The sequence below is a fragment of the Ictalurus punctatus genome, chromosome 19 (assembly GCF_001660625.3).
Source record: "Ictalurus punctatus breed USDA103 chromosome 19, Coco_2.0, whole genome shotgun sequence".
In the NCBI taxonomy this organism is placed as follows: domain Eukaryota; kingdom Metazoa; phylum Chordata; class Actinopteri; order Siluriformes; family Ictaluridae; genus Ictalurus; species Ictalurus punctatus.
This window is the reverse complement of record NC_030434.2, coordinates 20744381-20759020: the sequence shown is the minus strand read 5'-3', so window position 1 is coordinate 20759020 and position 14640 is coordinate 20744381. Positions and strand designations below refer to the sequence as shown.

At 40.5% G+C, this 14640-nt stretch overlaps 1 protein-coding gene across 13 annotated transcripts in view; it reads right to left on the bottom strand.

Annotated features, from left to right (window-relative positions):
• Positions 1-14640, bottom strand: part of mical3b (microtubule associated monooxygenase, calponin and LIM domain containing 3b) — a 39323-nt gene that overhangs the window by 11552 nt on the left and 13131 nt on the right. For 5 of the 13 annotated variants that reach the window (XM_053688082.1, XM_053688086.1, XM_053688079.1 and 2 more), the window contains exons 10-21: positions 14467-14593; positions 13844-13928; positions 12058-12205; positions 11763-11959; positions 11252-11358; positions 11034-11105; positions 10744-10923; positions 6304-6414; positions 5256-5442; positions 2952-3049; positions 753-1030; positions 406-608 (exon numbers count right to left, since the gene is read on the bottom strand). In XM_053688082.1, coding sequence (XP_053544057.1) covers positions 406-608; positions 753-1030; positions 2952-3049; positions 5256-5442; positions 6304-6414; positions 10744-10923; positions 11034-11105; positions 11252-11358; positions 11763-11959; positions 12058-12205; positions 13844-13928; positions 14467-14593 — 1793 coding nt within the window. The other 8 variants (XM_053688083.1, XM_053688084.1, XM_053688087.1 and 5 more) reach the window with 6 other exon arrangements.

Here is a 14640-nt window from a genome sequence, read left to right as displayed (position 1 = left end):
TGTAAAACCGGATAAGTTCATTTAACTCAAAAAATTTGAGGAAACTAACTAGCCTGTTTTACAGTGCTCCTTAGTTATGAAAAGGTATTATAGTTTATATTAATGCTTATGATGCATTATAAGTAGTGGTTTATTATGGTATGATTTTCTGATAAATTGTGACTTGGTTTCTTATGTATTAGTGTTATAATGTGTTATGAACACTACTTATAATACATTATATTAACAATTTATAATAAATTCTGTGATAAAGATATCAATAAAGTGCAATGCATTTTCAGAAAATAATTACAACAACGTGTATAATGCCTCGCATATAACATAATACGAATGTGTACAAAGTTCATTATTTCACATAAAAACAAAGTATTAAAAAATTCACCAGAAAGGTGCAGAACCTCCTACCATCACTAGACTCCCCTTCATCCTCTTCTCCTTCAGAAACATCTTCTTGTTCTTCTCCCTCCTTCTCATCTATTACGTTCTCTTCTTCCTTTCTTCGGTCCGACCCACTGTCTAACTCTGTCTCTCTATCTGCCCTTTCCTGTGGCTCCGCCCCCCTCCTCCAAGGCTCCTCCCCCTCTTCCTCCAGCTCTGACTCTGAACTACTGCCAAGAGAAAAAGAGGGAGAGAACATTGCAACATTACAAATGCCTGGGAAATGATAACAAGGCCAAGTTTTTGGATGTGAATGCATGTAAGACTAGTTAGAATGTGTTTTGAGAATGTGTGTGTGTGTGATACTGTGATACCTGGTCTGCTCCTCACTCCCTTTCTCCTGCAGGCTCAGGCTGAGGTTGTGCTGAGCTAGTGTCTCCTCTGGCACCTCCAGCAGAGGGCCGTCCTCCTCCTGCAAGCAAGGCCTGTAGTTTTCCAGTGCGATACGCTCCGGAGTTCCACACAGCCGCTTAGCCAGTCCGCTCAGAGTGTCTGGAGGAGTGCTGGAGGAGACACTGTCAGGGGGAGGGACCACGTCTACTGTTCCAGAGGAGGAGAGCAACAAAGGAGTGGGAGGAGGCGCAGGAGGTGCCTGTACAAAGGGACAGAGTGTGTGAGACACTAAAAAAAAAAACACACACACAGATTACCATAAATAGATAGTATTTTGTGGTATGATTAGTGGTAAACTGCAGTGCATGCAGAGCTTAGGGATTAAAACAGCTGGATCTGAACCATGTTCAACTCTTTGAATAATTATTTTAGACTTAAAAAAGTTATAAATATTATATAATATATATATTTTTAAAATTAATAATAATAATGTATCCACAAATTGTATACATATTTTGTGTATAATATGTGTATAATATACATTATTGTGTGCTATACTGTATATATTTTATTAAAAAAAAGAAAGAAAGAAAGAAAGAAAGAAAGAAATGTCCACATATTATTATCAATAGGTAAACAGACAGACAGACATGGTAGATGGATAGATCATGTTAAATAAATAGACATGACAGATAGACAAACAGACAGACAGGCAGACAGACAGACAGACAGACAGACAGAGAGATAGACAGACAGACAGACAGACAGACAGACAGACAGACAGACAGATAGACAGACAGACAGACAGACAGACAGATAGACAGACAGACAGACAGACAGACAGAGACAGACAGACAGATAGATAGATACATAGATAAACAAAGAAAGACAGTCATGAAGAAATTTCTGGTAGAAGGGGAAACTCTTTTTTTTCCCATTTTTAAATGACGGAGACAAAAAAATGCAACGACGATTATTTAGAATATGAAATTACATCGGAAAAGACTTCTTTGTTTTGTTTTGTATAGAAATTTATACTGCATATGACCATAAAAAGCCAGATTACCACTGCATTACACATGCTTACTGTATCTAATCCCACATTATCACTGACATCGATCATCATACTGCCAATACCAAAACCAGTTAAAAAACCCCAAACAAATAGAATGGAAAAGAGCTTAACCATTGCTCGTCTCTTAAACCTGGATAAAGCAATACATGGATTATGTGCGCATTTGCTTCAACTTGATATCCATCCAGCCATCCATCCATTATCTGTACCACCTATCCTACACAGGGTTGCTGGGAGCCTGGAGCCTATCCCAGGGAACTCGGAGAAGCCTGGACATGGTGTCGACCCATCACACGGCACACTCACACACACATTTATACACTACGGACAATTTAGAGATGTCAATCAGCCTACAACGCGTGTCTTTGAACTGGGGGAGGAAACCAGAGTACCCGGAGGAAACCCCCGAAGCACGGCGAGAACATGCAAACTCCACACAGACAGGGAGGAGTCAGGAATTGAACCCCCAACCCTGGAAGTGTGAGAAAAACCTGCTTACCACTAAGCCACCGTGCCCCCCAACTTTATTACAACTAAATGAATCAGAAAATGGAAGACCATAAACCAGGGCTCCCCAGATCCATCCATCCATCTTCTATACCGCTTATCCTTCAGGGTCACTGGGAACCTGTAGCCTATCCCAGGGAGCATCGGTCACAAGGTGGGGTAGACCCTGGACAGGGTGCCAATCCATTGCAGAACACAATCACACACCCATTCACACTCCTATTCGTACACTACGGACACTTTAGACATGCCAATCAGCCTACAATGCATGTCTTTGGACTGGGGGAGGAAACCGGAGTACCTGGAGGAAACCCCCGCAGCACGGGGAGAACATGCAAACTCCGCACACACAGGGCAGCGAACCCCCAACCCTGGAGGTGTGAGGCGACCGTGCTAACCACTAAGCCTCCGTGCGCCCTCCCCAGTTCCAGTTCTTATTTATAGCACACCTATTAAAGCTGGTAATCAACTGGTGATTGAATCAGTTGTCTCAGTAAACTCACCACACTTTTAAAAATGGGAAGTATCAAGCAAATGATCAAAAATACTCAGTTATGGAATGTGTGTCCACTGTGACTAGAGTGAGAGGCGGCAGTACCTGTGTAGAGTGAGGAGGAACTGTGATTGGAGCTGGTCTCTTCCTCTGAGCCATTCCCGCCATCCTGTATCCGTAGTGCTGCTTGCAATAAAACTTCCCTATAGAGGCAGAAAGAAATATACAGAAAAAAAGCTAAGATTGGGAGAAAGATGAAAGGAACTTGTATTTATATTGTATTTAAAGGCTTTCCAAAAACCGCCTCTTTTTTTAAACCTTCGAGTCATGTGACTGAGAAGAATCCACTGAATTGGCCGAACAGTCATGTGGTGTTCTGAGTTCCATCTTATGTACTCAAACCATGCTTTTAGCCAAAGGCTCTATTTCTGCTAATGTACGAGTGTGTGTGTAGAAGTGTTCAGTAGTGCTTGCGGAAGACAATGCTCTCCCTGTCTTCCCTAACACATCAGACCTTATGACTGGTGAATAGAAACAACGGCACAGTTTGTACAAAGGGGACAAGTGTTGCCCTCAGCTACACACAGCACAGATAAAAACAATGTCTTTAAAATAACCAGGGTTATGAGGGTTACTTTAAACATGTATTCCGTTATAGTTACAAACGAATTCATAAAAAAGGTCATCAGTAACGCCATCCAAGTATCACAATATGAAAGTAATGTAATCTGATTACTTTTGGATTACTTCAAGGTCACATATGTAAATAAAGTCAAGAGTAAAGCTATATGTAATATGTATATATAAAGCTCTAAAATATTTTTATTTTGAGTTTATTATTTATTTATTTATTTATTATTTATAACTAGTATAGTTTATTGAGTATACTAATTATTATTCAACCTGAGATTGAATGTGATTGGTTGATTCTGTACACTGCCACATTCCCAGTTATAAAAGGGCGTGCACACTGGGTATTGGAGGTTTTTTTGTTTGTTTTTTTTCCCCAAAAACATTTCTGGGTGTTTGTCATTTGATGTTTATATGTTGCAATTTCACAATAAAGGTGTAAAAGGTTCTGACATGATTGAACTTTTTTTACATCACAAAAACCTGCCATTTTAACAGTGTTGTGCAGACTTTTTATATCCCAGGGTAACTTCTAAGTAACTAAAGGCCTGTCTCACATTGGCTAATGTTAATATTCATGAGTCCACCATCAGGAGAACACTGAACAACAGTGGTGTCCATGGCAGGATTACAAGGAGTAAACCACTGCACTCCAAAAAGAACGTGGCTGCCTGTCTGCATTTGCTAAAAATCACGTGGACAAGCCTAAGGCTATTGGAAAAATGTTTTGTGGACAGATGAGATGCGCTGTGTTTGGAGAAAGGAAAACACTGCATTCTAGCATAAGACCCTTATCCAATCTGCATCTGGGCCGGGACGACTTGCTGTCACTGATAGAACAATGAATTCTGAATTGTTTCAGCGAATTCTAAAGGAAAATATCAGGACATCTGTCCATGACCTGAATCTCAAGAGAAAGTGGGTCATACAGCAGGACAACGATCCTAAACACACGAGTTGTTCTACCAAAGAATGTTTAAAGAAGAATAAAGTGAATGTTCTGGAATGGCCAAATCAAAGTCCTGACCTTAATCCAATAGAAATGTTGTGTAAGAACCTGAAGCAAGCAGTTGATGTGAGGAAACCCACCAACATCCCAAAAAGAAGTTGTTCTGTACTGAGGAACGGGCTAAAATTCCTCCAAGCCGACGTGCAGGACCGATCAACAGTTACCGCAAACATTTAGACGCAGTTATTGCTGCACAAGAGGATCACACCAGATACTGAAAGCAAAGGTTCACATACTTTTGCCACTCACAGAAATGTAATATTGCATCATTTTCCTCTACTTTTAGGACTTCACAAGATAAATCACAAATTTTCAAGCAGCACTGTAACAATGGAATTGGTCATACTACTCTAAGACTTTTATTCATTCATCTTCACTAAGCACTTTATCCCAGCCTATCGTGGAAGCAATAGGTGCCAGGCCCTAGATGGGAAACCAGTCCATCACAGAGCACCACACACACACATTCATACTGACAGTATGGTATATTATGTTATATCTTATAGTAAAGTGGGTTGTCCATTGATCACAGGGTTGACGCTTCGATCCCCGGCCCACATGCCTCCATATGCCGAAGTTTCCTTGGGCAAGACCCCAAGTTGCTCCCGATGGCAGACTAGCGCCTTGCATGTATGTGAGTGTGTGTGTGTGTTTGAGTGTATGTGTGAATGGGTGAATGAGAAACAGTGTAAAGTGCTTTGTAATGTCATTGAAATCACATTCCCAAACATTTTAAGGGTCCCCCTTTGTTCTTGTTGTATGACACACACCTTGGAGCTCATCATAGGCGTAGTTGGAGAGGCGTAGTGTAGAGCTGCAGTGGGCACACTGGAAGCAGCTCCTGTGGAAGAACTTGCCCTCAGCACTCAGTCTTTCCATCACATAGACGCGCCGGGAGCAGAAATAACACACATCACTGCCGCCGATATTGACTGGGAACTCTCTCTGCCGAGAACCCTGCATGTCAGGAAGTAAAGAGCAGTTACCATAGTGTTAGGACATACTGTAAGAATGAATCTGAATGTGCCTCAGAGTGAAAAACATTGGTTGAAATGGGCACACGTTCATGGCCTGTTTCCCTTTTTGTGTTAAAGATGAAAGATTAGGAGCATGATGAGGTGCAGAGGCAGTTCATCTAGATATAATGTTTTGGAACAGACTCTCACAAAGGCGGAGCATGGATAGAAAAATGGACTTCTGATTCAGCAATCAAGAAATAGATGTTATGATTAGTTTCTTTGTTTTTCCTTTTTTTTGCCCCCCCCCCCCCCCCCCCCCATAAAAAACCAAAAACATCCCACGATTTTACAGTACCTCTAAGAATCAGAATCTCATTGTTAAAACTATTGTGTTCATTTATCTTAATGTGCTTAATGAGGGACCTAATGACAAAGTCTACATATGTCTAAAATTAAAATGGAAGAAACACACAAAGTAACTTATGTAAAAAACAAACAAACAAACAAACAAACAAAAAAGAACCTTTGCACAAATCAGACTTTGGGGAAGAACATTACTCAAACACAGTTCTAAAACAAAATACAACCATTAGGGACTCAAAGTGTGGATATATACTGTATTATTATTATTATTATTATTATTATTATTATTATATAACACACACACACACACACACACACACACACACACACACACACACACACACACACACACACACACACACACAAAGGGTGAGACAAGCTGGTGACCAATCTTGTAAAGTGTTGGTTACTGGGTCAGACACAGGCATTGGATTAGACACATTAGATTAGGCACATTAGATACATTGTGAAGCCAGCTCTACAGGTAAGAGCTTACCAGCTCCTTTTTGTCAAGAAGGGCTTTGGGTTCGTGTTGCTGACTCTGCAGCTGATTGGCTATCTGCTCAGCCAACGAGCTCACTCCCCCTGTGTACATCTTAATGTACTTCTGCCAGTGACAGACACACAGAGGGAAAATCCAGATGAAAATGAAACATGGTTAATGGATTCCCATAATAAACTGCTCTGTATTCATATAAAAAAGTAAAAAGAATGTGCAGTATTTGCATCTGTAGCGTGTGAGCGTGTCGTCATTATGGACAATTCTGAGAGAAAGAAGGGAAACCCACTTGAAACTTACTAGTCAGAGAAGTCTGAGTCGCCATTAAACAAATCTATATGACTATCTGTATAATTCATCCTTTCAAAGATGGGATTACTTTTAAAAGGGAAGAATTTATTGTTTCCACACGCTTAATCGTTAAATTTACTGCGATTCTGAAAACATAAATGCAAACAAATTGAAATCCTTGAAAAATAATTAAATAAAAAATGGAACTTTTAATGACTAGTTACCCAAAATGAAAGTTGGTATATAAGTGTCCTCGTTTGTTTCTGCAAACCTCTCTGCAGACAACCAGGGGCGGTGCTCTGGACGAGCAGTGTCCAAGCTATTTGTTTAGTTTTATTTATATTTGCATGGCGGACAAGTTGGTGTAACAACCAGAGAAAGAAATGTGGAAAACTGTCCCTGGTCCCTCCTGAGCACAGATTACTGGAACGTTCCTAGTGGGTTTCCTCTGGGTTCTCCAGTTTTCTCACACTTTCCAAAAACATGCAATTAGGTAGATTGGCTACGCTAAATTACTGATGTGTGTTGAGTCCCATTGAGTGTGTATTCCTGCCTGGCTCTCAATGGTCGTGGGATAAGCTCCAGCTCCACCACAACCCTGACCAGTGTAAAGCAATTACTGGTGATGAATGGATTTACTGAAAGGACAATAACTGCTTTGATAAGACATTCTCTCATGTCTGTGGCATACTAATACCGTTTATTATTAGAATATAACAGTTGTGGTTTTGAATTTGCCTTATATATCACACACGTAAACGTTCACAGAGAGTTAACAGATCCTTTTTTTTTGTTCTTTATTCAGTACAGGGAAAGAGAAATAACATTCTGGGGCAATCAGACATTCGGTACAGATGCGGAGGACCGAGATGAGGTCAGAAAACATTGGTGTATTCTTGAACACACTGATTAATTACTTTGTGGTTCTACAGTTTACTAGTAACAAAAATTTGTTTTGTGAAGGATTTCAGTTAAACACACGGATCACATGTCCACTGACCTGGGGTTACTAATAAATACACAGTGCAGTATTTATAGGAATATAAAACACTCCAGGCCCCCCCCCCACAAACGTATAACCATACACACACAGCTCTTTCACACTGGCTGGAAAAAAAAAACAGGTCAGTAATAGAGATCGTCACACACAGGAGCACATTGTTCTGCCATTTCTAACTGATTAACACTTAAACTGATCATAAACCAAGGTATCACACCACACAAACACATTCTAGGTTCCTACTTTAAAACCAACTCACACGGCAGTTATTTTCTTTTGTTTGGGATGGGAATAGAATGCGAGAGGCCACTAGTCTAGAAATAATAATAAACTACACTACAGCACTGATGTCTTCACCTGCTCGCTCCTGCCAGAGTGCGCTCTGATCATCTCCTTATAGCGAAAACTCATCAGCTCCTGCTGCTGCGTGCGCTTTTTCTACATAGAGCACATCGACATACACGATCAAGAAAGAAAACGCCATCCTAGAAAGACCCTATAGCAGGGGTGTGGCCTGAACCAGTATACTGAGGCAAACATTTTACTGGAGTAAACAAACGGGAAAATTATTTCACTAAAAATACATACCGATTTCGTTTTTGAGTAACAAACAAAATGCTGTTTGATAGCCACGTTAGCTGTCCTAGTCCCTGCCTTCTTATAATAACAAACAGTGCACCCATTCCTGGCCAGTCAGTGGTGCAGTAACACTGAATCAACATAAGAAAAGGCAAAGCTTCACACACAAACAACACGAAGAGTTCATGCACTGCAAAAGAAAGTCATCTTAGCAAGTGAAAATAGCTTGAAAAGTTTGCGATAAACCAAATATAAGATCATTAAACCCATTTCTAGACATTATTACTCATTTCAAGTTTGTAGTTTTCTTATTCTAAGCAGATCATTTTGCTTCTTTCTAGAAATAAATCAATAGATCAATAGACCAAGACTATTTCAAGCTTGAAATGAGTACAAATGGCTTGAAATAAGTTTAATAATCTTATATTTAATAGGAAATATTACATAAATTTGACTACATCCCAGGTATTTCCACTTGCTAGGATATTCATTTTTTCTAGCGTGAAGAGAAGCACACAATTTGATTTATGGACAATTTATGGCAAGTTTTTTTCTTGATTGTTGATAAATAGTTGGTTTTAGTAAATCAGTCCTAGCCTGCTCACTATTTAGTTAGATCAAAGCATAAGATCCATTGGGCTAACATTCATTAGCTAGCGGAACCAGATGGACGTGTACCTAGCATAGAGTAGTTTTGTATGAAACTTGTTTAAAACAAAACAAAACAAAACAAAACAGGAAAATGATTTAACTTGCCTAACATTAGCTAGGTAACTATCAGTGTTAGCAGGTTCAAGATTAAGCTCAAGGCTACCAGGGCGATGTTGCATCATTCTGTGAGTGAAAATTAAGTGATGTCACAGTAAAAAAAAAAAAAAAAAAAAAAAAAAAAAGGATTAGGTCTAAATGACTTAAACACATAAATAATTTGTTTCAAAAACAATCTGTTGGTTTGGAGGCATGTGCCCCATTAAAGTCTTTTGTCAGGCAACATCCCCGCACTATAGTAATCATTTATAATAACCACATTTCTCATTTCTAAGAATCACAACACTGACTTTCACTAGTTATGATCTAGATACAGGATGTTCCACGATTCTGGTGCTGGAGAGGCGGACTCGCGAACACTTAGCCAGACTCATTTCTTCCAGGACCAGAATCGGAGAACCCTGGTCTAAGAGTTTGGTTCGGTGTGTACCTGTCTCCATGCAGGAACAGAAGCTGGAGCCACAGGCTCAGCTGGAGGTTCAGGTAGAGAAGCAGCAGGTGTGATTTGCTCCAGATTGGGCATGGAGCCACACTGACCCCAAGAGACCAAACAGACAAGAATGCAAGAATAAGAGCTACAGATCGTGGGTGTGAACATGTGAGTGAGTGTTGGTGGGTGTGTGTGTGTGTGTGTGAGTGGCGTCCCGATTTTGTCTCACACCCAGTATTTCCCCAGAGGACTTAATGATGACTTATGAATTATTAATGCATTTATTCCAATTGCAAGCAAATGAAAATAAATATCGTCAACTAAAATTGTTCGGTCAGCATTATTGGGGCTCAGCGACTACATCCCCTCAGCTCAGTGACCATCTGCTACACACTCCCGAGGATGCTATGATATTTTCAGTGAGAACAGTGATGAGAACCAGCCATTGAGAGACAGAGAGGAAATCAAATTCACCTGCTATCATGCGCAGCAGATCCCTGAATCCAGTTTATCATCGTTTATCATTTGTGTGGAATGGTAAGGTCAAAATGTCAGCACAGTAATCTTGTTTCTATAAGAATCCTTTTGGCATGTCATACGCAAATCGTTGTTAGGAACAGCAAAAGTTAAGACAAATATAACATGATAACTGCCGGTGCACAGTATCGCTGTGGTTTTTTCACTGTACCTCCAGTTCTCTTTGCAGAACAGACAATCCCAACATCTCTCTGATCAAAATATCCTCCACAGTTATATCTAATAGCTTATAGTTCCTTTTTTCCTGTTGACATACAACAATGCGACAAAGTCACATGATAGCCAGCTCTTGCAGTTAGTTTCGTGAGAAAGTAGATCTCTCCTCATGCAAACTGCATGACTAGGTGGGATTCGAACCCCAACCCCAGAAGTGCGGGACAAACATGCTAAACACTAAGCCACTGCACCCCCCCTCTTTTCAATCCAATACCAAGTAACAGCAAGATCCCAAAAATCAGTTCTTAAGTCTCATGTCTGTGTTTCTGTCTGTGTTCTGCTCACTTTCTTATGGTCGTCTATGGCTAGGTCTGCTTTACCGTTTAACCCCAACTGGAATAATTTTTTAAAAATAAATAAACACACACCCATAGCATTTACTTCAACTGCGGTGCTTCAGGACTCAACAAGAAATGATCCACATACTGCAGGACTCATCAGAGGCATGTTTGCTCAATATTCAAACACACCCATTACAGCAATACACGTGGACACAAACAACAGGATAGTGAGGTAATCACACATCGGGCCATGCACACAAACACCCAAAACATGCCTTAGCCACATAGCCCAAACACACACACACACACACACACACACACACACACACACACACCTGTCTCCGTATCGCAGTGACTGAAGGTGGGGAGGCGTTTTCTTCAAACTTGGCCAACAGCCGGGATGCCATTGATTTGACTCGGCTTTGGTTGCCACCGGCAACAGTTGCCATGCTCGATTCTGATCCAGGGCTCACTGCTGGGACGTGGTCCTCATGCCGATCTGGTGAAACCTCTTCCTGTTGTGATGAAATGTTTTAATTCACCACCAAAACAACAACAACAACAACAAGAACAACAACATAATAATAATAATAAACAATAAACAGTGCAATAAAAAATAACTCACGTCATCCGACTGTCCAGCTTGACTTGTCCTTCTTCTCTTTCCAACTCCATCAGCAGCCTTCTCTTTCTTATCCTACAGATACATGTGTGTTACACAGGTCTTTGTTCATTACTTGGTACGTGCCTGCATGTGTGTTTGTGTGTGTGTGTGTGTGTGTGTGTGTGTGCGTGTGTGTGTGTGTGTGTGTGTGTGTGTGTGTGTGTGTGTGTGTAAACTACCTTGGGGTTACGTTTACGGGACAAACTCTGTCCAAGCTTGTTGAGTAAAGACAGTGGAGACTTGGTACTAGACATCAAAGCTGCTCTCTCCTCAGCACTCAGACTCTCTGAAAGAACAGAATAGACAGTTAAAGCCACACACAATCACAGAATTATTAGCACGCTTCAAGAGAATATCGAAATAAACATTAGGCTCAATGATTCACGGGGTGCACTCAAACATCTGGCTAAAGATTCATGATTCAAACATTTTCGCTTTTCTCTAACAAAATCATTTACCTCTACAACAGGAAGAGGCACAGAGCTGTTTAATACTGTATGTTTAAGCTGAAGATATGACTCAATGCATGTTATGTATTAATTTTTGCATGCCAATATTTATGGAGTTGACTTCATAGGATCACCGTTCCTTTCAATTTTCAGTGACGACTGAGAGACAGAAATACATATAACCAAAGCAGACAGCATGTTTTATCCTTTTGACTGGTGATGTCATGTTGATTCTCCTCACCACTGGGTGGCGCTGTGTCTTTGAGGAGATCGTGAAGCTGGCTGAGGTACATGACCATGCAGAGCGAGTCGCTCTCGTCCAGCTCACTCATCTCCTGGCCTGTCATGATGGGCGAGATCCCCAACTCCCTCTCAGCTACGTCCAGGGCCAACTGGTTGTTCAGTTCAGCCTCGCTCTCATCCAGAGAGTCGAAATCACTACAACAGCAAATACCGAACCCGAAAACATCTGAATCTGGAAGTTCAAAATCCATGGAAAGGTTTATAGACAAAGACATGTATAAGGACCAACTCACATGAGGTCAGGTCTGTATCTGTGTAGGAGAGCGCAGAGTGCCAGGCCGCTCTTCCAGGATGTGGTGAGGTCCGTCACGCACACACTCCTGTAGCCCTGCGTCTGATCTTGGCACCAACTCAGCAGCTTACTCGAACGAGCTGTGGAGTCTGTGTGCACATCGGGGTAATTATAGTTAACTAAAGCAAATAATAAAAGTAGAAAAACATCTTCGTAAACTGAAATACCAGTGTGCTGTTAAAGGAAAATAGTCTACGATGGGGTGGTGTGATGCATCCAGATGTGAGTCCGAGTTACTCCTATAACAACATGTCCTGGCTTACAACACAGCAATTTGATAACAATTATAGTTTTTATTTAATAAAGGAGGGGCACAGTGGCTTAGTGGCTCGCTGCACACTGCGTGGAGGCAGGATTCGAACCCCCACCCCCTGGTGCTTCGTGAGTTTCCTCCGGGTCTTCCGGCTTCCTCCCCCAGTCCAAAGACATGCATTGTAGGCTGATTGTCATCAATAAATTGTCCATAGTGTGTGAATTTGTGTGCGATTGCGCCCCGCGATGGGTTGGCGCCCCGTCCAGAATGTCCCTCACCTTGTTCCCTGGTATATGCTCCAGGCTCCCTCGCACCCAACTGTAGGATAAGCTCTATGGATACTGGATGGCTGGATGGATGGATTTAATAAAGAATGGTACAGAATGGTTTATTTTATTACATTTTTATTATTTCTATTTTGTTATTTTTATCTTATATTTAGTGTGGAACACAAGCTCTCACAAGCTTCTCTTTTTGCTCTGCCTTGAAGGTAATAAGATAAAAAAAAAATGTTACCGAGAAACCACACTTTCTTGTGATGGAAAACTTACTGACTGTTACAAAGCACCGACACTGGAGACTCCTTCCATAAAATCTTAAATAAACATCTCCTCATGGAAAACTTAGCAACTTTATCGACAATTACATTAATCCAATCATGTTGTGCGTCAGTCTGAATCCTGAGTCCTTCTGAATAATTCTGCTGTTACTATAGAAACGATAACGTATTAAACCAAGCGCATTAATATAAACCTCTAGCCGGAAATACTGTCAGAGCTGCAGTTATAGAATATTAATCAACACCTTCTGACCAATCAAATTTGAGAATTTACAGCAATGTGGTACATAATTAAATAAAAAAAACAAACAGGAACAAAATAAAAACTAGAATATTGCTTCTGAATGTGGCAAAAATGAGGAAAAGTGAGGAAAAGTAAGTCCCCATAAACCATACAGTGGTTACTGGATGTCCTGATAAACATGCAATACTTGAATCTGTGTGTTTTCCTGAATGGGAGTGTGTGTGTGTGTGTGTGTGTGTGTGTGTGTGTGTGTGTGTGTGTGTGTGTGTGTGTGTGTGGGGAATTCACGTCTTAGTTAGTTTCCATTTTTCCACAAAATGCTTGTGTGCTTCCAGAGGTAGAAAGAGAATAAGGCTCTGATATAGCATGTATTTAAGACACAAAACATATGTACACAAGAACTAAAATCAGAACAGAACTAAAATTTAAAACTAATCTAAATTAAAACAAACAAACAAAAAAAAACAAACAAAAATCCACATTAAAATGAACTAAAACGAAATGGAATTTCAATGACATTATACTGTATATACACACACATGTACTTAATTAAAAAAAAGCATCTGTGTGTGTGTGTGTGTGTGTGTGTGTGTGTGTGTGTGTGTGTGTGTGTGTGTGTGTGTGTGTATACACACAGGTCATTTGTGTATGTATACAAGGTCATTGCTCACCTTGGTGTGGAAGTCTCGATGATGGAGAAGGTCCTATGACGACTCCCAACAGTGGCCCTTCATCTGTGTCTATGAGGTGGCAGACCTACATAATGCCATCTTCATCATCATCATCATCATTCTCATCATATGAACGACATCAAAGACAACCTGTTGTCCCTGGTCATGTTGTACATGAATCATCAGTATGAATCATGAGCAGTGACTTTCTCTCATTTCAAAATGTCTTCTGCTTTTTCCCCATGCATGTGTGAGTGGAGGTAAAACAACAGCTTATGACATCCTCTCATATACACGTCTCATCTTCCTCTCCACTTTATCCCCAGACGTCATGGAGAAAAAAAATGTGACGTGTCATGTGATACAAAAGAAAAAAATCTATAATGTTTGAATTGAATACGTTTTTTTGTCCCTTCCTCATAAAAAAGAACAAACCCTGATATATTAGACTGTTGTTTTCTTGCTATTTTTAAAGCTCATTAATTATATAACGAAATGGGAAAACATGAAATGTGATAAGTAATAGAGAGGAAGGAAAAAGAGACGGTCTGAAGCAGGCAGATATAGAACTATATTGATGAACTATATTGGTACTGTAATGTGTGTGTGTGTATAAAACCCACCTGAGATGCATTAATAGCCTGTGTGTTGAGGTTTGGGTAGCGTGTGCCAGGGTCCAGGCTGTACTGACTGTAGTTCTTACTGACGTTCTCTGGTGTGGTCTGAGGAAGCAGCCGATACACACTCTCCCTAACAGAGCGAACAGGAAAGTCATCATTCATTACCAGCATAGATAT